Raw genomic sequence first — 25,021 nt, 5'->3', positions numbered from 1 at the left:
ATATTAATTTTCACACAATATATATTAGTAGTATATTTAAGAAAAATTTTAAAATTATTATATTTTTAAGAAAGAAGTTATACTTTTTAAATGTTAAAAAAAAACACTTTTAAAAAATGTTATAAAACTGCAAAAATATAAATTTCTTAAGTAGACATCTTTACATTATACAAAAAAATATTTCATTTAAAAATTCTTTAAAATATTATAAAAATTAGTTAAGATAGAGGGAGTATATAATAATCTCAAAATGTTTGAAAACTTTGTGAGATATAATATATATATTATTATTTTTATCAAAGTAGTCAAGTTGTATTACTATACATATTTTTTTTTTATTTTTTTTATAACTTAGAGCTAATTTTTATTAATTGATTTTCTTTATATTACTTTTTATTTACCATTTTTAAACATTTTTCTATAGTCAAACTCAATAAAGAGTATAATTTCAAAATTTATTTAAATTTAAAGTATTAACATTTAAAATCATATTACTATTGAAGAATTAAATAAATTTATTTGTACATATATAATTTACTTTTCAATTTTACACTAAAAAGTTTTTCTATTAAAGATTTTAGTCTTTTATAAATATAAGTAAATGGTAAAGTTTGTTAACAATGATACAAGATTTATAGAAAACTATGAACTAATTTTCGATAGTATTTATGTGATAAAAGAATAACTAACTTTCTTCTATGAAAAATCTTACATAATTGACTAATAATATATGCAATAATTAAAAAAAAAGTTTTAAAACAACAAAAAAATATCTAGTGAAAAAGTTTTATTTAAAAATATAATATTATAAATATTCATAATAAGAATAAAACTTTGAGAATATTTCTTTTGTGTATTAGAATGCAGTCAACTGGACTATAATTTCCAACAGTTTTAAAAGTCGCATTTGTATTATTAATGAATAAATTTTTACTTTAAGTGGATTTAATAAAATAATTAAATTTAATTACTTATTCATTTATTTTTAATAAAAAAAAATGTGTGTGTGTGTGTTTTTTTTTTTATCAAATAAATGCTTATGTATAATACTTAAGTGTATGCTGTTAAATTTGAAAAAAAATATCTAGAATTTTTTTAATCATAAAATTTATAATAATAAAAAATATAAATAAAAGAAAACTAATTCAATAAGTAAGAAGCACAGAAACAAATAGTTTAACTTAATATTAAAATTTGTCAATGAAATTAAAAGTTTTTATATAGTTAGCATGGTTATAAATGTATAAATCCCGTCTGATAAGGGTCCAGTTCTTCGTGTTTGGGTGCCCGAGTGGTTAAGGGGCCGGCCTGCTAAGCCGTTGGGCTTTGCCCGCGCGAGTTCGAATCTCGTCCCAAACGTAGAACTCTTTTATCACGAGAAAATAATTATATTTCCTTAAAAAAACAATTTACTTTTCCTCAATAAAATATAATATATTTTTGTAAAATTCATTGTTTAACTATAGTCTTAAGTTAAAACAGAACAAAAATTAAAAAATAAAATTTAGTTAACTAATATAATAACATGTATAATTTTTTATAACATTCTTAGATATACTAAAAATATTCATTCTAAATAAAAATTCAAAATAATTTTATAGTAAAAACTCGTTAAATAATTTTTTTTAAATTCGAAGTAATTTTATCTTATTGTTATCGTAAATCTGAAGATAAATGTTTATTTTTTCTTTTAAATTGTACTTAGGGTTATTGTTTATTTTTGTTTTTTTCCTCTATATCTCAATTGAAAATATTTTACTGGCAATAAATTATGTTAAGACTATAATTTTTAAATCACTTTTCTTGCTTAAATAATTTATCAAATAATAAAATTATACATTGAATTTTATGTTAAATAACTTAATAAAAATTAAAAATTTTGATAAAATTAAATATAAAATAATTAAGCTCATGGTTATTGAAAAATAAATTTACTTATTACATAACTAACACTAGCTACATCAATAGTCTTTTAAATATTTGTTTTGATATTAATTTAAGACAAAAAAACAAAGAGTACTATTATTTTATTTTAATATATTACTAAATATAAAACACATTTAAAACATGCATCATATAATTAAATTTTAAAAAATAACAATGCTAAAAAAACTGGATATCAAAACAAAAAGGTATATTAAAAATAATATACTTTTGAAAAATTACAGCGTATTTAAAATATATACTTTATTTACAAAAAAATTTAATTAGAAAAGTTATAAAATCAATCCATATAAAAAAAAATGATCAGCCCATTTTTTTAATAAGATTATTAAGATCATTTTCAGAAAGTAACGAGGAATGAATTTGCTTTTTAATTACCTTTTTATCTTCTTCAACCAAATGCAAATCTTTTCTTCGCATTTTTAGTAAATTTGGTTTTTTTAATTTACATGGTTGAGGCAACCACAATTTAAATTTTTTTTTACTTGTTGCAGTCAGTAAAAAACCATTTCCTGTTTTGAAGGGGCGTAATTTTGTCTCAGGTTTTTTAAATTCATACAAACTAAAAAAAATTAATCAAATTTTTATTTGATAACTTACTTTTCTATTAATTTCATTGAGGTTTCTTTTAATTCTGGAGCCTCTGGAGTTATGTCTTCTTCATCAATATCATAATCACTATTACTTGGTGAATTAGAATTTTCCATTTTTTTAAAAAATTATGTTTTACAAATAATATGGTCAATTTTGATAATATTAAATTGATTTTGAAAATTATAACAATAATCTTTGATTATTTAGATAATTTTCTTGAATAAAAAAATATTTTCTTCTTTTCCTTGACTTTTGATTTTTTGTTATTTAGAAATGTTTTTTGAAATTTTTATAAAATATTAACGTTTTACCAATATAAATTCTTCTCAAAACATTTGTAGAAATCTTTTACCATATGTATTTGTGATACTGTTTATTTGATAAATTTATCTTATAATCTAATCAATTATTTATAAAAAATTTTTAATTGACAACAAATTTAAAATAATTAAATAAAATTGTTTCCGGAAGTTAATTAATTAATGATTTTTTTTTAATTAATACTTTGTATTAATGTTTTTTAATTAAATGAAAGTACTATTTTTTAATATTATTTAAACTAATAATTATCTTTAACAATAGAAATTTTTTTAAAAATTTTAAATCAAGTCATTAATTAATTAAAACTAGATGACTATAACAGTAAACTTATTAGTAACTTTAATAAAATATGTTGAGTTATCATATGATTTAAAAAAATTAATTTAGATTCAATACTTTAAAATGCCATTTTTTTTTAACATGATTAGTAGTTGAAAGAAAAAATTCTGTAAATTATTTCTAGGAACATGTCAAATAATATATACAATTTTAATTATAAATAATACAAAGCTGTCATTTTCATTAATTTTTTTTTTTTTCAAATGGATATTATGTACTATTATGTACATTGACTCTCTGACTATTTCCATTTTTCTTTTACCGTAAACATATCTTGTTGACATAAGTATATATAATGAAGCATGGAGATATAAATATTTGAAATTTTGTTAAGCGTGTACACTCGATATTAATTAAATTGGCATTTATAATTTATTGCCACAGAATTTTAGAAACTTAGAATTTTTTTTTACATTTTAGAATAAAATGTCTATTGTATTTGAGAATTCTAATTTTCTTTCTGAAGAACAAAGTCGTTCTTTATTTAGTAAACTTCTAATATTTTCCCAAGTAACCGGTAAGTATTTTTAAATTCCACGTCAGTCATCTAATCTTTTTAAATAAAGGTGTTCTGGCTTTTCTTAGTTCTGCATACTGGATGGGAAATTTTGATGATGGAGGTTATGGATGGAATGATGATCCAGAAAAACAGTTTCATTATCATCCTACTTTCATGACAATGGGATTTATATTTATGTATGGAGAATCAATAATTATATATAGAGCATTAAGAAGTGAACCAAAAAGAATAACAAAATTGGCACATCTTTGTATTCATACAGTAGTAATAATTTTTGTACTTGTGGCTATTAAAGCAGTTTTAGATTCTCATAATTATCATAAAGATAGTGATGGTAATTTGGATCCAATACCAAATTATGTTTCATTACATTCATGGATTGGTGGTACTATTGTTTTATCATATATTGCACAATATATTGTAGGATTTTATACTTATTTTATACCTGGAGCTAGACAATCAACAAGACAATATTTAATGCCATTTCATCAATTATTTGGACTTATTATTTTTATAATTGTTTGTATAAATGCATTAGTTGGTATATCTGAAAGAGCTGCTTGGAAACATACATGTTGGACTAGAGATAAAGAATTTTGTGGAAAACAAGTTTTAAGTAATTTTCTTGGCATTTTTATTATTTGTTATTGTGTAAGTGTTGTAATAATTATATTAAATCCTAGATGGAAAAGAAGACCATTACCAGAAGAGGAAACATTACATAGATTAAGTGAATTGGATTAAAAAAAACGTAAAAATATAATTTTTTTTACTAAAACGATCTCTGATTAAACTGGGATTATACTTTTAAAAATTTTGAATGAAGTTTTTTTAACAGTTTTTAAAATTTTATTTACAAAAAGGTTTCTTATCTTGTAATTTCAATGACTTTAAATTAATTTTTTTATTTATCATATAAATTATTTTTATCATTCTACATCATATATTATTTAAATGATTGTAGTTATCGTTATTAAAAATCATTTATATAATTTTTTAATTTTATTCCTACATTTTAATGTTTTTATTTTTCTTCAAAAATTAAAAATTATGTTAATTAAAATACAATTAACTAAAATCTTAAAAAAAAAATAATTAAAAAATTGACATTGAACTTGTAAAAAAAAACAAATTTATTTAAATATTCTTACTAAAAAAAATGGCTTATACAAACTAAATAGTACTTTTTTTTTAAATAAATTTTCAAAATTTATACTATTACAATTAAATGATAAATTTATCACGTGCCAAATTGTAACCTTTTGAAAATGCCATTTTATTCTAGATGTCCCAATTTCCTAACAAGACCAGAATATAGCTGTTGTCGTAGAAATAATAATCTTTTATATAAACATATGCCGAAAAAAGTTAATTAATTTTTTTCCATGACTCTTTTACATTTTATTAATTGTTCTTTACTTGGATATGCTCCTTATATTATTGTTTTTAAGTATAGTGGATTGAATGAATATACAAATATATGGATGCCAATACAAGCAGGAGTAATATATTTTTTGTTTCAATTTATAAAATTAATGATTATGGCAACATTCTTTCCCGATAATACAAGTAATTTTTTAATTGTACCAATTGTAGGTTTAATGTTTTTGAAAATTTAAATATAATGTTTTTTTTAAGGATATTTCAAAATCTATTACAGATATTTTTGATTTAGTTGGGATATATCTACTTATAATTCATTTTTTCATTGGAAAACCAGAAGTTAGATGTTTATCTGTTGGTTTAGGATGGTCATTTGCACACTCTTTTGCTAATTATTTTCCAAGTTTTATACTAGATGCAAGAAGAATATCATTTGATTACAAATATATATATTCAGCAATTCAAAGTAATGTAGATTTAATATTTTACATATCTTTATCAATACTTATATGGTTATATTCTAGAAATGATATTGTGGGCATAAATCGTCTTTTAGTAATAGTTGGAATTTTTATTTCAATTACACAATCTGTCTTACAAAACATTTTTACGTCATTTTTTTCTTCAATATCATCAGGGTTAATTTTAATTATTCATGGAACATTAAATATATTAATATCAACTTTAACACTCTATACATATACTAAATCTCCTACAATAAAAGGAAAAAATAACTAATTTTATTTATATTATAATAAAATAATAAAAAAATGTGACATTACATTCTGTTAACAGCTTTTATACCGAGTATATTGAAACAAGCACACATTATATCTGCAGTAACTTCGCATAAAACAAGTCTATTCTCAAAAAGTTTTACTGTTCCATCTTTATCTTTTTGAATAACATAACATTCATTGTAAAAATCATGGAAAGTTGTAGCAAGACCATAGACATAGTCACAAATTTGATGAAGAAGAAATGTATCTAAAGCTACTAAAATAGTATCACAAAACTTAAGAATATGTTTTGCTAATTTAAATTCTGCCGGATGATCTAATGGTATTGCATTATTTTTAAGATTTTTAATATACTCTGTTAAGGTTGAGTTTTGAACACCAGCATTTCGAGCAATTGATCTTATACGAGCATAAGCATATAGAAGATAAACAGCTGTATTACCTTTATCATCAAGCATACGATCAAAACTAAAAACATAGTCATGACATCTATTATGAGAAAGATCAGCATATTTTATACAACCATATGCAACAGCCTTTTGAGCTGCCTCTAATTCCTCTTTACTCAAAACTTTATCACGTTCTTTTTCTACTAATTTATCACCAGATCTTTTTAATCCTTCATCCATAAGATCAACTAGCTTAACAGTTTCACCAGATCTTGTCTTAAATTTCTTTTTGTCTTCACCGAGAACTAACCCAAATGCAATATGTTCAATACGCTGTTTTTCTTCATCATACCATTTTAAATCTCTTGCAGCAGCAAAAATTGTTTCCATGTGTAAATTTTGACCAGCATCAATAACATATAAAATCCAATCTGCTTTTTCGTCAAATATTCTTTGTCTAATAGCTGCCATATCACTTGTGTCGTAGGTAAATCCACCATCAGATTTAACAATAGTTAGGGGTACTGAACAATTTGTTGGAAAAAATACCTTTCTACCTTCCTCTACTTTAACAACTCCACTATTTTCGAATTCTTTGACAACATTTATCATAAGATTTTGATAAAATGATTCTCCTCTTTCAACTAAATTTACATCAAGTCTTTCGTAAATATTTTCGAAATTTTTTCTACTAACATCACAAATAAGTTTCCATGCTTTTACAAATTCTTCATCAAAATTTTGTAATTTTACAACACATTCATAAGCCCTTGCTTTAAATGTTTCATCTTCATCAAATCTTTTTTTACTTTCCTTGTAAAATGCCTGAAGATCCGAAATAGGTGGTGTCTCATTTAAGAAATTTGGAAATTTATCTTGAAGATGAGCTATAAGCATACCAAATTGTGTTCCCCAGTCTCCAATATGATTTAGACGCAACACATCATAACCAACATACTCTAGTAAACGTGAGATACTGTCACCAATGATAGTTGATCTAAGATGACCAACATGCATTTCTTTAGCAATATTAGGAGATGAAAAATCAACAATAACACGTTTTTTTTCAAGTACTGGAAGTACAATTCCATGATCAAAAATGTTTCCAATCTTTTGTCCAATAAATTTCTTACATAAATGAATGTTAATAAATCCAGCTGGAGAAATATCAAGTTCTTCAATTAAATCACTTTTTGATATTAATGAAGCAATTTTTGTTGCAACATCTTTTGGGGTTGTTTTGACACCGGAAGCTTTTAAAATTCCACATATTTTTAAGGCATTATTCAATTGGTAATCTCCATATTTTGGATTGTTTGTTTCAACGAGAATAATTTTGTCTTCAATTGATGGATACGCTTTTTTCAAAGCATCTGTAAAAATGGCTTTTAATTGCCCGACAATTGAATCTCCATAATTCAAAACATTAACATATTCCTTGTTTTTTCCACTTTTTTGAGGAGTTTTAACCTCTTTTTTAGGCTCAGAAGCCTTACCGTTTGACTTTACTTTTTTTGCATTTTCATTTTTTTGGTTCTCAATTGATCTTTTTAAAATAGAAATACGATACTTCATTTTTTCAATATCAGTAATAGCTTCTTTCAATTTTGGACATGAATCAAGAAGTTCTTCAGAAAAATTTTGTTCATTAATATCTTTTAGTAACTTTTGAAGTTTTTGAACTTTGTCAAAACTTTTTTCAAAATGTCTTTCTAAAGCACGTTGTTCTTCATCGGGTTTATGTGTCGGTTTACTCATTGTCTGCAAAAGATTTTAAAAAAAATGTATATATTTAAAATACAAAAGAAGTAACATTAATGGAAAAACCAATCATTTTAGATTTCTAACTATCCGTGGTAAAATAATATTAAACTGTAAATTATAAAAAAAAAACAAACAATAGTTACAAAATTGTTGCATACAATGAGAGAGATTCAATAAATTATAATTAATGTTTTCCTCTTTTCATCATCATATAAATATTACTATCTGAAACAAATCCCTGTAGATAACTTGCTTCACCTGTAAGTCTCATTAAAAGTCCACCAAATGATGCATAAACACTAAGAGTTGTAGATTCTTTATCTTCATCGTTGTTGATTCTATAAATTTTTCCAAACATAACATAGTCAAATGGATCTGTTCGGGGATAATGTTGCTAAAAAATTAAGTTAAAATTAGTTTCAAACATTTTAACAAACTTACAAGTGGATCATATTCATTTTCATCTAACAGACCATCTTCCCTCAATGTCGTACATAAGACAAATCTAAACTGATCTCCAAGTGATAAAGGATATAATTGAGTATTAACATCTAATATTAAATCCATTTTAAATGATTCACCATCACAAAATAATCTATCAACACGTTCAAATTTTTTTCCATCAGGATTTACATTTTTAATGGTAAATATATCATCAAATAATATTCCAGCCATATTTAAAAATAAAAAGCTTGGTATAAAAATAAGATTTGTATTAATTTCTACGTTGGGATAATGTTTCTATGGCGTCAAAAAAACAATCGTTGTAAGAAATTCCTTATCAAAACACTCCTTAGATAACAACTGGTAATATAAAATGAAAGAAATACTATTTTTTTGATCAGTTTATCTGTGACATTATTATTTTTATTGTCGATATGTCATTTCAACTAGGAGAAAATACTTTAAAAGTTTCAGCCAAACTGTTTGCCTTAAACCGTCAAAGACTTGTTAATGAGTTAAAGAAAATTGTAGATGGAAAAAAAAATGTTGTTTTGCTTCAAGGTGGAATTGAAAAAAATAGATACAATACGGATTCTGCTGATTTACCTTTTAGACAAGAATCATACTTTTTTTGGACATTTGGTGTTCATGAAAGTGATTTTTATGGTGCTATTGATGTAGACAGCGGAAGAACAATGTTATTTGCTCCTAAACTTCATCCTGATTATATTATTTGGGAAGGAAAGTAAGTATGTTTATCGATTAATATATGGTTTTTTTTCCTAGAATACATCCAGAAACCTGGTTTAAAGAAAAATATGAGGTTGATGAAGTTCACTTTCATGAAAATGGAAATATTGAGAATTATTTGAAAATGTGGAATGCTCAAAAACTTCTTTTGTTATCAGGTGTTAATAGTGATAGTAATGATGAATTACCTCCTGCTAATTTTATTGGAAAAAATAACTTTGAAATATGTGAGAAAACACTTTACCCAATAATGAGTGAGCTTCGTGTTTTTAAGACAGATATGGAATTAGAAGTAATGCGTTATGCTGCCAAAATTGCTTGTGATGCTCATAAAGATGTAATGAAAAATATTAAACCAGGATGGTATGAATATCAGGGAGAAAGTTTATTTAGACATCATTCATATTTTCATGGTGGTTGTCGTCATCTTGCTTATACATGTATTGGAGCAAGTGGTGAAAACAGTTCTATTCTTCATTATGGTCATGTTAATGCTCCTAATTCACGTAAGATTAAAGATGGTGACATGTGTCTTTTTGATATGGGACCAGAATATAACTGTTATGCCTCTGATGTAACAAGTAGTTTTCCTGTTAATGGGAAATTTACTAAAAAACAGAAAGGAATATACAACGCTGTTCTTGCTGCTAATAAAACAGTTTTTGAAAATGCAAAACCTGGAGTTAGTTATGTAGAAATGCATTTATTAGCTGAAAGAGTAATCTTAAAACATTTGAAAGAAATAGGCATTGTTAAAGGTGAGATTGATGAAATGATGAAAGTACGTTTAGGAGCTGTTTTCCAACCACATGGTCTTGGCCATTTTCTAGGACTTGATGTACATGATTGCGGTGGTTATTTAGGAGATGCTATACCACGATCAACACTTCCAGGTTTAAAAAGTTTAAGATGTACCAGAACATTACAAGAACGTATGGTTATAACAATTGAACCTGGATGTTATTTTATTGATTCATTACTTGATAAAGCATTATCAGATCCAGATCAAGCCAAATTTTTAAATAAAAATGTACTAGAAGAGTATCGTGGTTTTGGTGGAGTAAGAATTGAAGACGATGTTATTATTTGGAAGAATGGCAATGAAAATATGTCTATTTTACCAAGAACTGTTGAAGAAATTGAAAACTTTATGAAACATTAAAATTAAATAACAAATATAATTATAAATTAGATTAATTTGAATAAAAAATATGTGATATAATAAAAGATTATTATATATTAGTAGATACAATGAAATTCACAGTCGTTTTTTTACTTTTATTTCTTGTTTATTGTTATGCTGGTATCAGACGCTTAGACACAAAAGATGATGTTTCTCTTCGACTAGAAGCAATGACAAATATAATTGTTTATGGAGTGGTATATTTTATAGATAAAAATCGCACTTCAATTTTCAACGATACACAAGTTGATAATGTCAAAATTATTTGTCCATATTTAAATATGGAAATTGTTGATATTATATGGCTACCCTATCCAATAAATATATTTATTAATACAACAATTAATAAAAAAAAAGCTGATATAGATAAAGAGTGGAATTCATTAAGTAAAAAAGTCAATAGAGTAAGTTGTCATTGAAAATTTTATTTTTCTATAACATTTATTTAGTTACCTGTTACAGAATACAATAAGTTTGGTGGAAAAATTTTGCACATTAAAAATTATATAAAAGATGAGTGGGACAATTTTATTTTGATTTGTCTTTATCAAAATTCAAATTACATTAATTTATTAAAAAGTACTATTGAAATGATTAAAGAATATCATAATAATAAAAAATTATTTTATAAACAATTTAAAAAATTACTCCAAGATTGGTATTTCTCAGGAAGACTTGATTTTATTTTAATTGTAGGTAATAAAAAAAATTTAAAGCAATTAAAAGATAATTTAAAAATAAAAATAATAAAAGAATCTATAACAACTCAAAAAACTCCAACAACAACATTAAAAACTCTACAATCATCAGATTCGTATGAACAATTGTATGAGGATAAAGATGAAGACAATTTATTAAATATATTTGATGACGTAAAATTTGGAGGAATTTTAGTTTCATTAATGTGCATTTTTGGATTGGTGTCATTATGTATTTTAAATGAATATCAGTTTAGAAAAAACAAAAAAAAAATAAAACAATTAAGAGATGATCAAGAAAAAAGTACTTTTGTATAAACATGTATTTAAAAAATTTTTTTATAATAATTATACTATATTTACTTTTGAAATTTGATTATTATTTAAATATAAACTGATGTCATACATAAAAAAATTACTATCTTCTCATTTTGTTATTTATAAATAAGATAAAACTAATATATTTTTAAAAATGAGCAGAAAAATTAACATTTTATTGACAAAAGTCACAACAATAAAAACATAAAACATTGAATAGCTTAAACAGACTCTTGAACTGGTGGTTCATAGTTATCTGGCTTGTCAACAACAACTCCTTCAGCAGTAGTGTAAGCACCTCCATCTCCATGGATTTCAGCGAATTTTCCATGTTCAAATTTAGGTTTTTTAAGAATCTTTACCTTACGAATATAAACATCTTGAAGTGGGAAGATGGTTGAGCAAGCTTTCTCCATATCTTTACCTATTGAGTCAGGAATAAGTTTGTTAACAACTTCCTTAAGAGAAGATCCACCGACTTCTTTTTGAATAATCTCAACCATTTTGGCACGAATAGCACGTACTTGAGAAGATTGAGCGTATGAAGTTTTCTTTATTTGTCTTGGAGCTCTTTTGGTAAAACCGATGGCAAAAAGTCTGAGAACATATCCGTCAGTTGTCTTAACAGCAACATTAGCTTGGATAAGAGTGTGCCATTTTTTAACAATAGAGCAAAGTTTGTCACGTGTGAAATTCATTCCGTGGAAGTTTGTAAGAACATTACGTCCTTGGACATCTTCACAAATAAGTCTGAATTTTCTGAAGTCTGATTCAGATTTATTCAAATCTCCAAGAGAAACTTCAAAGACACGTCCTTTAAGTCCTTCAGAAGCAATTTTTGTTCCTTGAGTTTTGTTGATAAAAGTTTTTCCAACTTGACGAGTGGTGAACATACTTGGAGCTTTGATGTCATACCATTCTTTACGGGTGAAGGGATCAATAATCTTCTTCTTGGCTCCCTTTTTGCCCATCTTCTTATTCTTTCCTACAGCCATGTTTGCAAATAAGTAACCCTGTTAAAAACTATAATTAAAAAAATTATAAATTAATAAATTCACTAAAAAACATGTATAAAAAAAACAAGCTGTCAATATTAAATAAAGGTAATTTTTTTAAAAATATTAAAACAAAAAAAATTTAGAAAAAATTTATATAACGATAAAATATGGTATAAAATACTTAAAATATTAAATGAAATTTATATTCCCAACGAATATAAAATTCGTTTTAAGAGAAATTCTATTTTACACACTTATACACACTTTTGGGATTTCGCATATGCGGACAAAAGTTAAGTTTTATCCATTGATTACCCTATCTGTTGTAACTATTAAATCATCATCGAGGATTTTCATGCAGCTCATCAGTATTTTCTTATTATTGTTAAAATTCCCTAAAAATTGTGAAATTATTATGTGCTTTGTTTTTCTACTTAAACTCATAAATCTCCTGAATTTTTTGGTATCGTCGCGACAATATAATGCATATGTTGTTTACATGTCGTTTAAGACGTTGAATACGTGACAAATTTTGTCATCCATTTCAATACTTTCATTGTTTTTTTTTTCTATTTTTTTCATTAAATTATTGCTTAATTATTAATTGTTTTCCAGCAAAAATATATAAAATATGTCTAATGGTAATATTTTGGATCTTATTAATAACGTAGCATCTAGTCGAATAAATGTACATAGTCTTTCTTCACAGTCAGAAGAGAAGACATTTGTATATTCAAGGGCTGAGCTAATGAGAATTAAGGAAACTCCTGCATCAAATGAGATACCTGATTATTTGTCAAAAGATTTTATTGAGTAAGTATTAAATTTAAATTTTCATGAAATCATTGTCGTTTGTTTTCTCTTAACTAATTTTTAGTGAAAAAGGTGTCTTTAGCGTGGAAAATTGGATGGATCATATCTGGGAAGTTAATGGAATTACTAATAAAAATGAAGGAAAATTAAAGAAACCGAGAACGTTTATCAAAAAAGACGATCATTCTAATTTTGATACTGTTGCAAATATTCTTTCTCCACAACGTAAAGGCTTCTCAGGTGGTTGTAGAGCCGCTTCACCTGAAAGTACAATTCAAGACAAAAGCAAGTCATCTGGATTTAATTCTAACAAATTTAAGTCATCTCATGACTCTTTTGGTAAGGCAAGTCCTTTGGTTGGTTCTGACTCAAGACGTTTGACAAAAGAATATCCAAGAATGTTGGATAAAGATACATTTGGAAGAGGAAAGAGTTGGAATACTTCGGATTCTTTTAAGCCTTCATTTGCTAGAAATAACAGTTCAAGAATAAAACATTCTGATCGTAGTCAAAGTGATGAAGAAGTTCCTGAATGGTTAGATGATGAATGTGATCTTAATGCTGACTTTGAATTGAGAGGTTTTGACGAGGATGATGACTTTTTCAGTAAGAAGAATCGTAATAAAAAAGGTAAAAAGGAATCGGAAGCTGATATTAGGTCTCGTTCCGGTAGTGTGTTATCTTCTAGAACGGGTCATATTTCTGGGGAAGGAAAAGATGGTCCTAGTAATGAAACTGTCAATGAATATCTCCTGAGACTTCAAATAGATGAGGACAAAAAGGATAATAAGTGTGGAAGTGGATTGGCAGGTTCTCGATTGTCCAAATTTTTTGTAAGCAATATAGAGAAACAACAAACAAATTCACCATCACCTATTGAAATTATGAGAACTGACAATCCTATTGTTTTGGATAACAAAAATAAGGATGAAATTGGAAGTGAAAATTTGTGGGGTCAAAGACAGCTAGGTAGTGAACATCACACTGGAGAGTCTCTTTTGAGTAAATTAATTCCTTCAAGTTCTCAACAAGTACCAAATAGTCCAGTTCGTAGGATTGGTAATATGGAACTTGATGCAAATTTACGTGCTAAAGGTGTAGCTTTAGAAGATGTTGAAAAGTCAATGATGCGTTGTGTTCAAGAGACACCACAAAATCAAACGTTTCCTCCCAGTTTATTTGGACATTGTCCTTCTAACATTGATCCTGCTACATTTTATAAAGCAGTAATGCACAATGAAGTTATGGGTCGTGCATTTGCTTCACAAAATATGCAAATGAAGAAAATGACTGAACGTCAAAATGAAATTCCATGCTTTAGTAATGAAATTAGTGAGGATGTTAATGATGAGCATTACCGTAGATTAGATGTTGGAACAGGACAACATATGCCTTTGAATATGCATCCACAAGTGCCGATGGGAATGTCTCGTGGTCAAGGAGTACCTATTGAAGTAATGCAAAAATTGGTTTTCCAACAACAAATGAACTTGATATTTAGTCAACAAGCAATGTCAAATCCACATCACAGACAGATGGTAATAGATATCAGAAATTCGTTGATTGCTAGAGCACCAGAACTTGCCAATAATGTTATTCAATTAAATATTGCTACAGCTCAATTGGTAATTGCACGTCAAAATAGTATTGCTGCGGAACGTCTTAGAAATGCTCAATTTTACCAACAACAACAGCAACAACAATCTCCACAACCTTCAACACATCAACAGCAATCCCCAACAATGTATTACCAAGGAGGGAGTCCTTATGATAGTCAACAGATAAAGAAAAGTCCTGCCTCATTTGCTGCCTCAAATAATGCACAAGATCCATCACCTCAATCAAAATTAAACTCATTTGTACCAACATCAGTCATACGTCAAATGCATAAATCGGGTCAATGCAATAATTCTAATTCTGGACGTACTTCGAACTCTCAAACTCCAACAAGTATGCTTTCAAATGTACCTCAACATCCCCAGACTAATTCTGTTGGCATGATTAATGATCATGTCTTTGAGGATCAAAGAAAGTATTCAAATGAAGTTGAATCAAAACCAGAAATGAAAGGTCTTAACATTTCTTCCATGTCTGATATTGAAAAGGCGAAACTTCAATCATCATATAATAATGTTTTACATGCTATGACAAGTGGTCTACCAATGCAAGGATGGAAAATGACAAATAGTACAGCGGCTGATCAAGCTTTTCTTGCACAACAAACTTTGTTGAAAACTTTATCACCAGCTCAACAGATACACTATTTGAACTCATTAAGAATTAAGCAGCAACAACAATTAGCTGCTTCTTACCGTACGGGTGTTAATCAACAAATTCCAGGAATTAATATCAATCATCTTGTGCAACCAAATAATAGACCAGTTGAAAGTAACTTTAATCAAAATGCTCATATAATCGAGCCAAATGCTAATTATGTATCTCCAGATGCCAATATGCCTAATGCTACAGGTTAGTTTTTATTTATCATATAGTTAATATTTTTTATTCAGAATCTGGTCAAATTAAAGCCTCAATTCTTATGAAGCTTCCACCTTCTGCTAAACCAGTTTCTGTTGAGGATTTGGAACGTGAACTAATTCAATCATCGGCAAAATAAATTTATAGTATCATTGCAATAAAGAGATATATATCAGCTCTTTTAAACTGGAATATAAATGTTTTTAATAACAAATTCTTAAGTAGTGATACTAGATCATATATTTTATAACGGTTAAAAAAAATATGATTTAAAAGCCGATTTTATTATTACTAACATGTCTGTTACCGATGTCACACACTTTTTTATATATTGAATTGTTAATTTGTTGGAATTTTAATCTATTTGTTTCTATTTTCAACCTACATTTACTGACAAGTTTATTTATTATCCTATCCTAAATAATAATAATAAATATATATCCTAAATACATATAGACAAGAAATAAGGTGTGAAAGATATTTTTCGATTATTTTTTTTTATAAACTTTTCTAGAAAAATGCGCTGATACTCAGAAGTGCAGTAATTTTTTTCAAAAAAATTCCGTTTTTTGTATAGATATTGTAGCAAAAATTGTTAAACTAGGATTTGCTGCAAAATGGTTTTTGTAATGAAATGGAACCTAAGTGTAAATAAGGTTGGAAAAAGTATTTGTGATGTTAACTTTTTGTAAAAAAATAATTTTGAAGTTATACATATAATTTTTAAAAGTCTGTAGTTTTTTTAAAAACACATATCATTTATTTGAAAATTTTCTTTTTATTGAAATCTTGTTAAGTTAGAATTTAATAGAAGAAACAGGTGTTTGGTAGGAAGGTAAAACAGTACATACCAAATATTTCTTAATATAAATTTTAATTTGAGAAGAAATAAATATTGGTATCAATAAAATATTCCTTTTAAATTTTCTGTATTTTGATTATTTTATCATGAAATATTATTTCTGTATATATAAAATAATAAACAAAAATATAATTTATGATTGTAAAAAATTAATACTTTTTATTTGAATTACAGTATTTAAAAAAATGTTTTAATTTATTCTGCCTAAGTATACATATTTAATTAATTAAAAATAGCAGTTTTTCTTTATATTAAATTAATATATGTATAATAATATTATTTGTATCTTTTAATTTTTGTCCTTTGAACAAGTTTTTATCAATTATCTTCTATTTCATAATTATATAGCAAATTTTAAAAAATATTTAAAAAAGTAAGACATAATGCATTTATCATGTTTTGAAATAAAATATGCGTAAATAATTTTTTACATTATAAATGTTAATATAAGATTTAATTTTAAAACATTTTTATATTTTTTATCATTATTGAGATATAAAAAATAATGGCAAAAGATTAAGTACAAAAAAGCGCTAAGAATTATATTTAAAGAACTATATAATATTAAAAAATGTTTTCAACGTAAACTATACTTTGAAAATTGGAAGAACTCTAACACATCAAATCCTATGCTTTTATGAGTACGCATTTGAAAACTTTTTATAATCATATTTCATTTTATATTTTATGTTATTTAAGTTTTGAGAAGATAAGATTATATTCAATTGCTTCATTAAAAAAAAAATTAATCAATTTTCACAAACTTTTATATAAGTATATTTTTATAATGTCGAAAAAACAATGTTTTTTTTACAAACTATATATAAAGAGAACGTGAAAATTGTTTTTAGAATGATTAATTTTTAATGTTAGTCATTTAAGAATTTTAATAAAAAAAGTTTTATTAATAGAGTTAAAGCATAAATAATTTTTCATTAAAAAAATTCCAATTATTACTTTAAATAATAATCTTATGCTTTTCATCAAATATATTGTGAGGGTTATCTATTTTAATTACAAACATTTTAATTAAAACAAAATTAAACATTAAATGTAATGATTAAATTTTCTTATCTTTTACCTCATTTAATAATTACAAAATTTTATAAGTTTCTTGTTGGAACATTTAAATAATTAGCACAATTAAGCATTTGTTTTTTTAAAATGATGAAGTTACTCCATAATTTTTCAGGAAATATATTTTCTTGTTATCACATGATATATTTCAATGTTTTAAACACTATTATTTTTATATTTAATAATATTCTTAACATTATTTTTAATATAATATCATAATTTAAATTATAATTAAATATATATATACTTCTTTATTTCATAACTTTAAATAGACATATTTATGTAAATATGATGATACTCGTTATTGTTAATTATTATCTTTGCTTTTTTAAAATAATTGATAACAATATCATGGAAACATATTATTTTTCTTATAAAATATAATCATAAAGTATATTTATTACAATTACTTTAGATAAACTTTCTACTTTTATAATATAAAACTTTAAAAGTTTTATTTAATATTAATATTTACATATCTAATAAAAGTTTTTCTGAATCCCCATAAATAATAATTCTTCTTTTATCTTATTATTTGAATAAGGTAAATATTATATATTTATAATATAATATATGATATTTTTTTAAAGATTGTATTAGACATTTGAGAAGAAGTACTTTTTTAACTATTTAAAATATATTTACATTATTAAATAAAATATCTAAGTAAAATTTATATTATTTATTAGAATAAAAAAATGATTGCATTGTATTATGAATAATTTTTTGATGTGTTTTTCAAAACTATTGTCTAAAAATATATCATTGTATTAGCTTTTTTTATACTTCTATTTTACTAAGAACAATAAAATTATTTTTCATATGGTATTGTTTGGAATGTTCCAAATCTTTTTTAAAAAATAAAAGTTTTAATTTCCATTTGATTTTTTGGTAGTTGATTTCATTTATATTTTCTCCAATTGTTGTTTTCTATGTCACAAGTTCAGTACTCTTTGTTGGCTTTTCAATATTGAAATTCTTTATTAATACTTTCTTCCTAACGTTACCTTATTTAGAAGTTTGAGGATGCCTCTATTCCATTACTCTTCTAAATATAAAATAGAATTATTATATATTTTTTAATATATATAATTTTTCTCTACAAGTTCTAAAATATAAACGTCTCTCTTCTGATGTTTAATTTCATTTTTCTGACTTTTACACCGAATGTCTGATAATAAATTTTAAAAATCACAAGTCAGATAACTATTTCGTTCTAATTGAAATAGAGTAATTGGTACTTTAAAAAATTTATAAAATTAAGTTTTATTTTTTTAACAGAAAAAATGAATAATCTTAGAAGACTTTTTACATTGAGTTCAACTTTAGCAAAGGCTTATCCTATAAATAATATTAGAAATAATAACTTTAAACAGGTAAAAAAATAATTCTATTAATTTATTTCGTTTCAATTAGATAGCTGCTTGTAGATATTACTCTTCTGAAGTAATTTTTACCATTGAATCGTCGGAGGAGTTTGATGAAAAAGTTATGAATTCTCCATATCCAGTATTAGTTGACTTTTATGCTGATTGGTGCTCACCATGCCAACAACTTGGACCAAGACTTGAAGCAAAAGTATCTAACTTAGGTGGACAGGTAGGTAGTTATATTTTCAATTGTGTTATTTATTGTCATTAAAGGTATCGTTGGCAAAAATAAATGTTGATGAGGTAGGAAATTTAGCAGATGAATTTGAAATATCTGCAATCCCAACAATTCTTGGTATGAAAAATGGTGAAGTTATTAGCAAATTTGAAGGGATGGTTGATGATGAGACACTTGATAGATTTATTGCAGATATTGTTGAAAATTAATATTATTATTAGTAATAAATAAATTAAAAGTTTTATTATTTTTGTGTTATGGATAAAATTTACCATCAATATTTGTTATAAAAAAAAAATTTTTTTAATAAAATTAATTGTATATAGTATATTTTTTTGTTTTCTCATTAATTGTTAAATCAACAATTGGTAAAAATATATATTGTAATTTGTTAATATTTATAAGTTATACAATAACTAACTTTTCACAAAACTTTTTTTTTTGATAATTCTTAATACCATTATATAAATAATAGAATTATTATATCTACAACATCCTATCCATTGTTATTACTTTTATTTTAGTATTAGAATATATAAAAATTTTTACGTAAAGATAAACTAAAAAAAAAACTATTGAAATGAAATTATTTGTTTACTAGATTTGTTTTAAGTATATTTTATATTCTCTTATAAATAAATTGATTTATTAAAATATCCTAAAATACATTTTTTCAAAAATTAATTATCATTTTTCTATCTTCTAATAAAGTTATATGATAAAGGATTAAATTTAAGATATTTATAACTCTAGTTTTGTTATTAAAAATAAGGTATAAACAACAACAATATTAATTGTTACTCAAACTTTTATGTCAATAGTAAATAAATATTTATTTTCAAAATTTTTCATTTTTTTTTGCTTTCTAGTTTAATTGATTATAAAGTAGAATGACCATCAAATGTTTAAACATAAATTTTTAAGAACTTTAAAAGTTATTTTTATATATTTTAAAGTAATCCTGTTTTTCTTAATTCATATTAAATTATTATATATTTTTTATAGTTGTAGTCATTATTATATTATTTCTTTTTGTTAAGTAGATTTATAATAATCACTTTTATATTTATAATTTAATGTAAAATTACTAAAAAAAAAATAATATTATTCACCTGCATAAAAAAAAATTTTTAATTTAGTTTTTTTTTTGTTAAAAGTATTTTTTAAACAAAAAATTATTAAATTTTATAATATTTTAGTTACAAAATGACTTTTTAAACATATAATTTTTTCTATAAAAGTTGGTAAATTTTATTTTTGCTTATATGTTTTATGTGTAAGAAGATGATCCACCAATATAAAATAATTTAACTTTTTATAGAATTAAATTTCAAATGCAATTATTTTTATAGTATATTTAATTTAATAATTATGTAGATATTTTTACTAAGTCTAAAATTTCTTAATTACAAAAATAAAAATTAATAAATGACTAATTGATGTAATTTCAATTTTTTAATATTATTCTTCTCTTATGACGAAATTATTACTATAAACATTATTCAAATATTTTATCCGTTTTTTTTATATTTATGTCTGCCCATTATCATTGTTTTTCCTTAATTTTTTATTTTTTAATATATTTATTATAGTAATTTTTTTTTATATTTCTTATTATATGTAAATTAATTAAAGTACCTATTTTTAGTTTAATTCATGGGTCCAAAAAAACAAAATAAAGGGAAAAAAGGTCCCTCTACTAACAATGGTTCAAAGGTTGAAGAAGATATTGATGCTTTACTTGCTCAGGTAAATCTTGAAGACAAAAAAAATCAAAAAAAAGTAGATACTGTTAAAGAAGCTGGTAATAGTTACTTGGATGAAATAAATAAGTTAGATCCTATTGATATACAATTTGCTGGAAAAGAATATCCTGTTGGTGAGATTTGTGAATATTTACCAGGAAAAGATGAATCAAATACTTTAAATAGAATGACTAGTGAAGAAAAAAGAGCTCTTGATAATGATTATTCTGAAATGCATAAAAACTTTAGAAGAGCTGCTGAAAGTCATAGGCAGACTAGGAAGTATGTTAAAAGTTGGATTAAACCTGGAATGAAAATGCAAGACATTTGGTATGCTAATAAAAATAATTTATTTTATAATAATTTTTAGTGAAAGACTTGAAGCTCATTCTCGTAGAATGATTAATGAAAAAGGATTAGAGGCTGGTTTAGCATTTCCAACAGGTTGTTCTTTGAATGATTGTGCTGCTCATTATACACCAAATGGAGGTGATCCTACTGTTTTACAATATGGTGATGTTTGTAAAATTGACTATGGTGTTCATGTTGATGGAAGAATTATTGACTGTGCATTTACTGTTCATTTTGATCCTAAATTTGATGTATTAGTTGAAGCAGTTAAGGAAGCAACTAATGCTGGTATCAAAGAAGCTGGAATAGATGTTAGACTTTGTGATATTGGAAAAACTATTGAAGAAGTAATGAGTTCTCATGAAGTTGAACTCGATGGAAAAACTCATGTTGTTAAACCCATTCGTAATCTCTGTGGACACAGTATTGGACAATACAGAATTCATGCGGGAAATTCAGTTCCTATAGTTAAAGGAGGGCCACAAACAAAAATGCTTGAAAATGAAGTATATGCTATTGAAACATTTGGTAGTATAAATGGTAAAGGAATGATTCATGAAGATATGGAATGTAGTCATTATATGAAGAATTTTGATCTTGCTCAACAACATATTCCATTGAAATTAGCTAAAAGTAAAGAATTATTAAATGTAATTAATAAAAACTTTGGTACCTTAGCCTTTTGTCGTCGTTGGTTGGATCGAGTTGGTCAAACTAGATATCTTATGGGACTTAAAGAACTATGTGATAAAGGAATTGTTGACCCTTATCCACCACTTTGTGATGTCAGAGGATCTTTTACTGCCCAATGGGAACATACTTTACTTTTAAGACCAACATGCAAGGAAGTAGTTAGCAGAGGAGAAGATTATTAATTTCATGTTTATAAAATCATTTAAAATAATGTTGTCATAATTGTTATTTTTGAAAAATCACTTTGTGATAAGAGTAATTTATAATTGGTTTTTATCCACTGTCATATCTTTTTGTTTTTTAAAGATTAGAATAAATTGTTATTATTTTATAGAAATGTGGAGTGAATGTGAAAAAAAATTTTGGCAACAAATTGTTGATGAGAAAAATTATGATGCAAACTACCTTAATTCTGTTTTTTCTTTCGTTACTTCTGATATTTTAGATTTATCATTAGATACCATTAGTGAAATACCACTCAGGGATAACACAAAGATTTATTCTGAAATAGTTGACAATGATAATACAAAGAATGATTTAGTAAACCTAACAATAGATTTAAATAATTTTCAAATTGGTAGTAAAGTTTTGGCATTATATGAAGAAGACAATGAGTATTATGTAGCTAGTGTCGTATCAATTAATCTCTTAAAAAAGACTGTTAATGTTGTATATGAGGGTTTTGAGGAGGAGGGAGAGTATGAAGTATTAATTTCAGATATTGATATTTACAATAAAGATGTAGAAGCATCGTTTTCTGATAAAATATTTGATAATGAAATGCGAAATTTAATTATGACGGAAGAAATTAAATTTCCACTTGAAAATGATTCAAAAGTTTTTGCAGAATATAATGTCGATGGAATGTATTATCTTGGATCTGTTATTAATTTCGATAAAAAAAAGTCATCATATGAAATTATTTTTTCTGGATTTCAAGAGGAAGGAATTTTTGAAGTAGAAAGTAGTAGAGTATTAAAATGTTCTAGTAACTGTTATAGTATTGCAGATGACACGATATTTATGACACCATTTAAATTTCCTGAATTATGTGAAGATAAGGAAGAATTAATTGATAGTTATCTATTAAGTAAACATCATAGTGAAGCTTTGTACAAAGTGTTACAAGAAGTAATAACAAACTGTAATATAGATGGTTTAAAAGACAATATACCTGAGTTTATAAAAAAATACATTGATGATGATTTAATTACATTTGATAAATTACTATCAATATATGTTTTTACTGAATTTTTAGCAATGTGTTTTCAAAAGTCGTATTACGATATAAAAAATCAAAATGTAAATTTACTTGAAGTGTAATACACTAAACATTAAAAAGAGTAGAAGAACAGGCAGTTTATCTATAAAAAGATGAATTATTAAAATATTTCTTACTTAATTTGTAATTTATTTCATACCTATTTTGTCATTAATATTATTTTAATAAAAACCAATTAAATTATTTATGTTTCTGTATAGTTTAACTAGATAAAAGATAAAAAAAATTATCATTTATGTATGAAATATGTCTATCAGTGATAAAAAAAATGTTAATGAAGTTTAATCGAAATTCTTCTGGTAAAGTATGTGTGGAAAAAATTACGTTGAAATTGAAAAGAAATTAACCTTATTGACAAAAAATAAGAAAATAAAAATTTTTAATGCCGAAACAGCTTAATTTAAAATGAGGATTATAATAAAAAAACGTCTGTTAAAAACAAATAAAATTTAATTGAATAGTAAGAAAATGAATGGATAATCTTACAATAATTGAAAAACGGTGTTCTCGATGTTACAATTGTGTAAACTCAATCTTAATAAATTAACTTATTAATTATTATTAATTATAATAAATCAAATTTAAACTAAAATTAAAATTTCCGTTTTTAAGTTAATTTTTTTACTACATAAAATACACGCAAAGAAAAAACTTTTATTTTGGATCTTTTTATATCATTATAGTACAAACAACTAAAAGATCAAAAGATATATTTAGATTTTTTAACCATTAACAAAATATTAATAAAAATTTTTTTAATGTTATGGAAAAAAATTACTTTTTTACTATAAAAAAATATATAATACTATTTTCAAGTATTTTTTTTTCATATTTTTATTTACAAAAAGCATTGTGGATTGTAATACCAGAACAATGTTTTATGAGATCAAATTTTAGAATTTAAAAATATGATAATAATTTTTTGTTTTATTATAATGATTCAAGAAAATCAAAAGTAAATATTTTTTCTCTCTGTGTAGTGTTTTAAAAATTCTTTTAAAATTTTTAAATGATACAAAAATTTCTTACACTGCCATTATGTATGTGTGATCAATAAAAATTGCTTTTGAAAAAGTCAATTAGAAACATTCTGTACTAAAGTATACACAATCTATGTTATATCAAGAACAATGACTGAAACTAAAAAAAATAGAGTAACAATTACAAATATCAATATATATGCTGAATTCTAAAAATAAATACAACAACATCTTCACTCAATTAAACTTGGAGTATAAGGAACACTAAAAAAATAATGTTCATGTTAAGCATAATTTTATTTGTTATTTTATTCAACTAAATTAGTTTTTAAATATTATTTATTTAGCTGAACCAATAAAAATATAATCTTAAACTTAGTAAATTTATTACAAATAAAACTTTTTATAACGTCATTAAATTAAATAAATTTCTACTTTAATTTATTTAAAACATTATCTTTTCTTAAACATTTATAATATATCAATTTTTTGATTAATTGTAATTATAACAAAATATGTACAACAAAAAATTAAAACAAATATCTTAAATTATAATTTTACTATTTCTACTCTGATATTTCTTTGAACATATCATATTTTCTAAGCTTATAAAATATATATAATTTGGATATAATATTATTGCAAATCAGTTAACTTTTAATTCTTTATTCACTTAAAAACATTTTTATTGTATAATTTGATAAAATTTAAATATTAATATTATATAATAATTATATGGTTAATAAT

At 24.3% G+C, this 25,021-nt stretch overlaps 12 protein-coding genes across 12 annotated transcripts; 8 read left to right on the top strand and 4 right to left on the bottom strand.

Moving 5' to 3' along the window:
* Positions 1 to 2,247: 2,247 nt before the first annotated feature.
* SRAE_2000268200 (Hypothetical protein) lies at positions 2,248 to 2,651 on the bottom strand (the record flags this gene model as incomplete). Its single annotated transcript, XM_024653778.1, has 2 exons — positions 2,248 to 2,506; positions 2,545 to 2,651. The coding sequence occupies 2 exons, from the start codon at positions 2,649 to 2,651 to the stop codon at positions 2,248 to 2,250; spliced, it is 366 nt and encodes a 121-aa protein (XP_024507221.1).
* A 973-nt stretch (positions 2,652 to 3,624) lies between these two features.
* SRAE_2000268100 (Cytochrome b561, eukaryote domain and Cytochrome b561/ferric reductase transmembrane domain-containing protein) lies at positions 3,625 to 4,462 on the top strand (the record flags this gene model as incomplete). The annotated part of the gene is made up of 2 exons (XM_024653777.1): positions 3,625 to 3,715; positions 3,765 to 4,462. The coding sequence occupies 2 exons, from the start codon at positions 3,625 to 3,627 to the stop codon at positions 4,460 to 4,462; spliced, it is 789 nt and encodes a 262-aa protein (XP_024507220.1).
* Positions 4,463 to 5,103: 641 nt separating this feature from the next.
* SRAE_2000268000 (Transmembrane protein 147) lies at positions 5,104 to 5,645 on the top strand (the record flags this gene model as incomplete). The annotated part of the gene is made up of 3 exons (XM_024653776.1): positions 5,104 to 5,310; positions 5,357 to 5,567; positions 5,626 to 5,645. The coding sequence occupies 3 exons, from the start codon at positions 5,104 to 5,106 to the stop codon at positions 5,643 to 5,645; spliced, it is 438 nt and encodes a 145-aa protein (XP_024507219.1).
* Positions 5,646 to 5,785: 140 nt separating this feature from the next.
* On the bottom strand, positions 5,786 to 7,988 carry SRAE_2000267900 (Probable arginine--tRNA ligase, cytoplasmic; the record flags this gene model as incomplete). The annotated part of the gene is made up of 2 exons (XM_024653775.1): positions 5,786 to 5,813; positions 5,884 to 7,988. The coding sequence occupies 2 exons, from the start codon at positions 7,986 to 7,988 to the stop codon at positions 5,786 to 5,788; spliced, it is 2,133 nt and encodes a 710-aa protein (XP_024507218.1).
* A 190-nt stretch (positions 7,989 to 8,178) lies between these two features.
* On the bottom strand, positions 8,179 to 8,669 carry SRAE_2000267800 (DNA-directed RNA polymerases I, II, and III subunit RPABC3; the record flags this gene model as incomplete). Its single annotated transcript, XM_024653774.1, has 2 exons — positions 8,179 to 8,388; positions 8,436 to 8,669. The coding sequence occupies 2 exons, from the start codon at positions 8,667 to 8,669 to the stop codon at positions 8,179 to 8,181; spliced, it is 444 nt and encodes a 147-aa protein (XP_024507217.1).
* Positions 8,670 to 8,872: 203 nt separating this feature from the next.
* Positions 8,873 to 10,350, top strand: SRAE_2000267700 (Xaa-Pro dipeptidase; the record flags this gene model as incomplete). Its single annotated transcript, XM_024653772.1, has 2 exons — positions 8,873 to 9,183; positions 9,225 to 10,350. 2 exons carry the CDS (start codon positions 8,873 to 8,875, stop codon positions 10,348 to 10,350), a joined length of 1,437 nt encoding a protein of 478 aa, XP_024507216.1.
* An 89-nt stretch (positions 10,351 to 10,439) lies between these two features.
* Positions 10,440 to 11,387, top strand: SRAE_2000267600 (Hypothetical protein; the record flags this gene model as incomplete). The annotated part of the gene is made up of 2 exons (XM_024653771.1): positions 10,440 to 10,775; positions 10,821 to 11,387. 2 exons carry the CDS (start codon positions 10,440 to 10,442, stop codon positions 11,385 to 11,387), a joined length of 903 nt encoding a protein of 300 aa, XP_024507215.1.
* A 221-nt stretch (positions 11,388 to 11,608) lies between these two features.
* Positions 11,609 to 12,382, bottom strand: SRAE_2000267500 (40S ribosomal protein S3a; the record flags this gene model as incomplete). The annotated part of the gene is made up of 1 exon (XM_024653770.1): positions 11,609 to 12,382. One exon carries the CDS (start codon positions 12,380 to 12,382, stop codon positions 11,609 to 11,611), a length of 774 nt encoding a protein of 257 aa, XP_024507214.1.
* Positions 12,383 to 13,016: 634 nt separating this feature from the next.
* SRAE_2000267400 (Hypothetical protein) lies at positions 13,017 to 15,815 on the top strand (the record flags this gene model as incomplete). The annotated part of the gene is made up of 3 exons (XM_024653769.1): positions 13,017 to 13,198; positions 13,263 to 15,667; positions 15,709 to 15,815. The coding sequence occupies 3 exons, from the start codon at positions 13,017 to 13,019 to the stop codon at positions 15,813 to 15,815; spliced, it is 2,694 nt and encodes an 897-aa protein (XP_024507213.1).
* A 3,086-nt stretch (positions 15,816 to 18,901) lies between these two features.
* Positions 18,902 to 19,432, top strand: SRAE_2000267300 (Thioredoxin, mitochondrial; the record flags this gene model as incomplete). Its single annotated transcript, XM_024653768.1, has 3 exons — positions 18,902 to 18,991; positions 19,032 to 19,214; positions 19,259 to 19,432. 3 exons carry the CDS (start codon positions 18,902 to 18,904, stop codon positions 19,430 to 19,432), a joined length of 447 nt encoding a protein of 148 aa, XP_024507212.1.
* A 1,447-nt stretch (positions 19,433 to 20,879) lies between these two features.
* Positions 20,880 to 22,194, top strand: SRAE_2000267200 (Methionine aminopeptidase 2; the record flags this gene model as incomplete). Its single annotated transcript, XM_024653767.1, has 2 exons — positions 20,880 to 21,298; positions 21,339 to 22,194. 2 exons carry the CDS (start codon positions 20,880 to 20,882, stop codon positions 22,192 to 22,194), a joined length of 1,275 nt encoding a protein of 424 aa, XP_024507211.1.
* A 154-nt stretch (positions 22,195 to 22,348) lies between these two features.
* On the top strand, positions 22,349 to 23,335 carry SRAE_2000267100 (Survival motor neuron domain-containing protein; the record flags this gene model as incomplete). The annotated part of the gene is made up of 1 exon (XM_024653766.1): positions 22,349 to 23,335. One exon carries the CDS (start codon positions 22,349 to 22,351, stop codon positions 23,333 to 23,335), a length of 987 nt encoding a protein of 328 aa, XP_024507210.1.
* Positions 23,336 to 25,021: the final 1,686 nt, after the last annotated feature.

The sequence above is a fragment of the Strongyloides ratti genome (assembly GCF_001040885.1).
Source record: "Strongyloides ratti genome assembly S_ratti_ED321, chromosome : 2".
In the NCBI taxonomy this organism is placed as follows: domain Eukaryota; kingdom Metazoa; phylum Nematoda; class Chromadorea; order Rhabditida; family Strongyloididae; genus Strongyloides; species Strongyloides ratti.
This window is presented reverse-complemented; position numbering and strand designations above follow the sequence as displayed.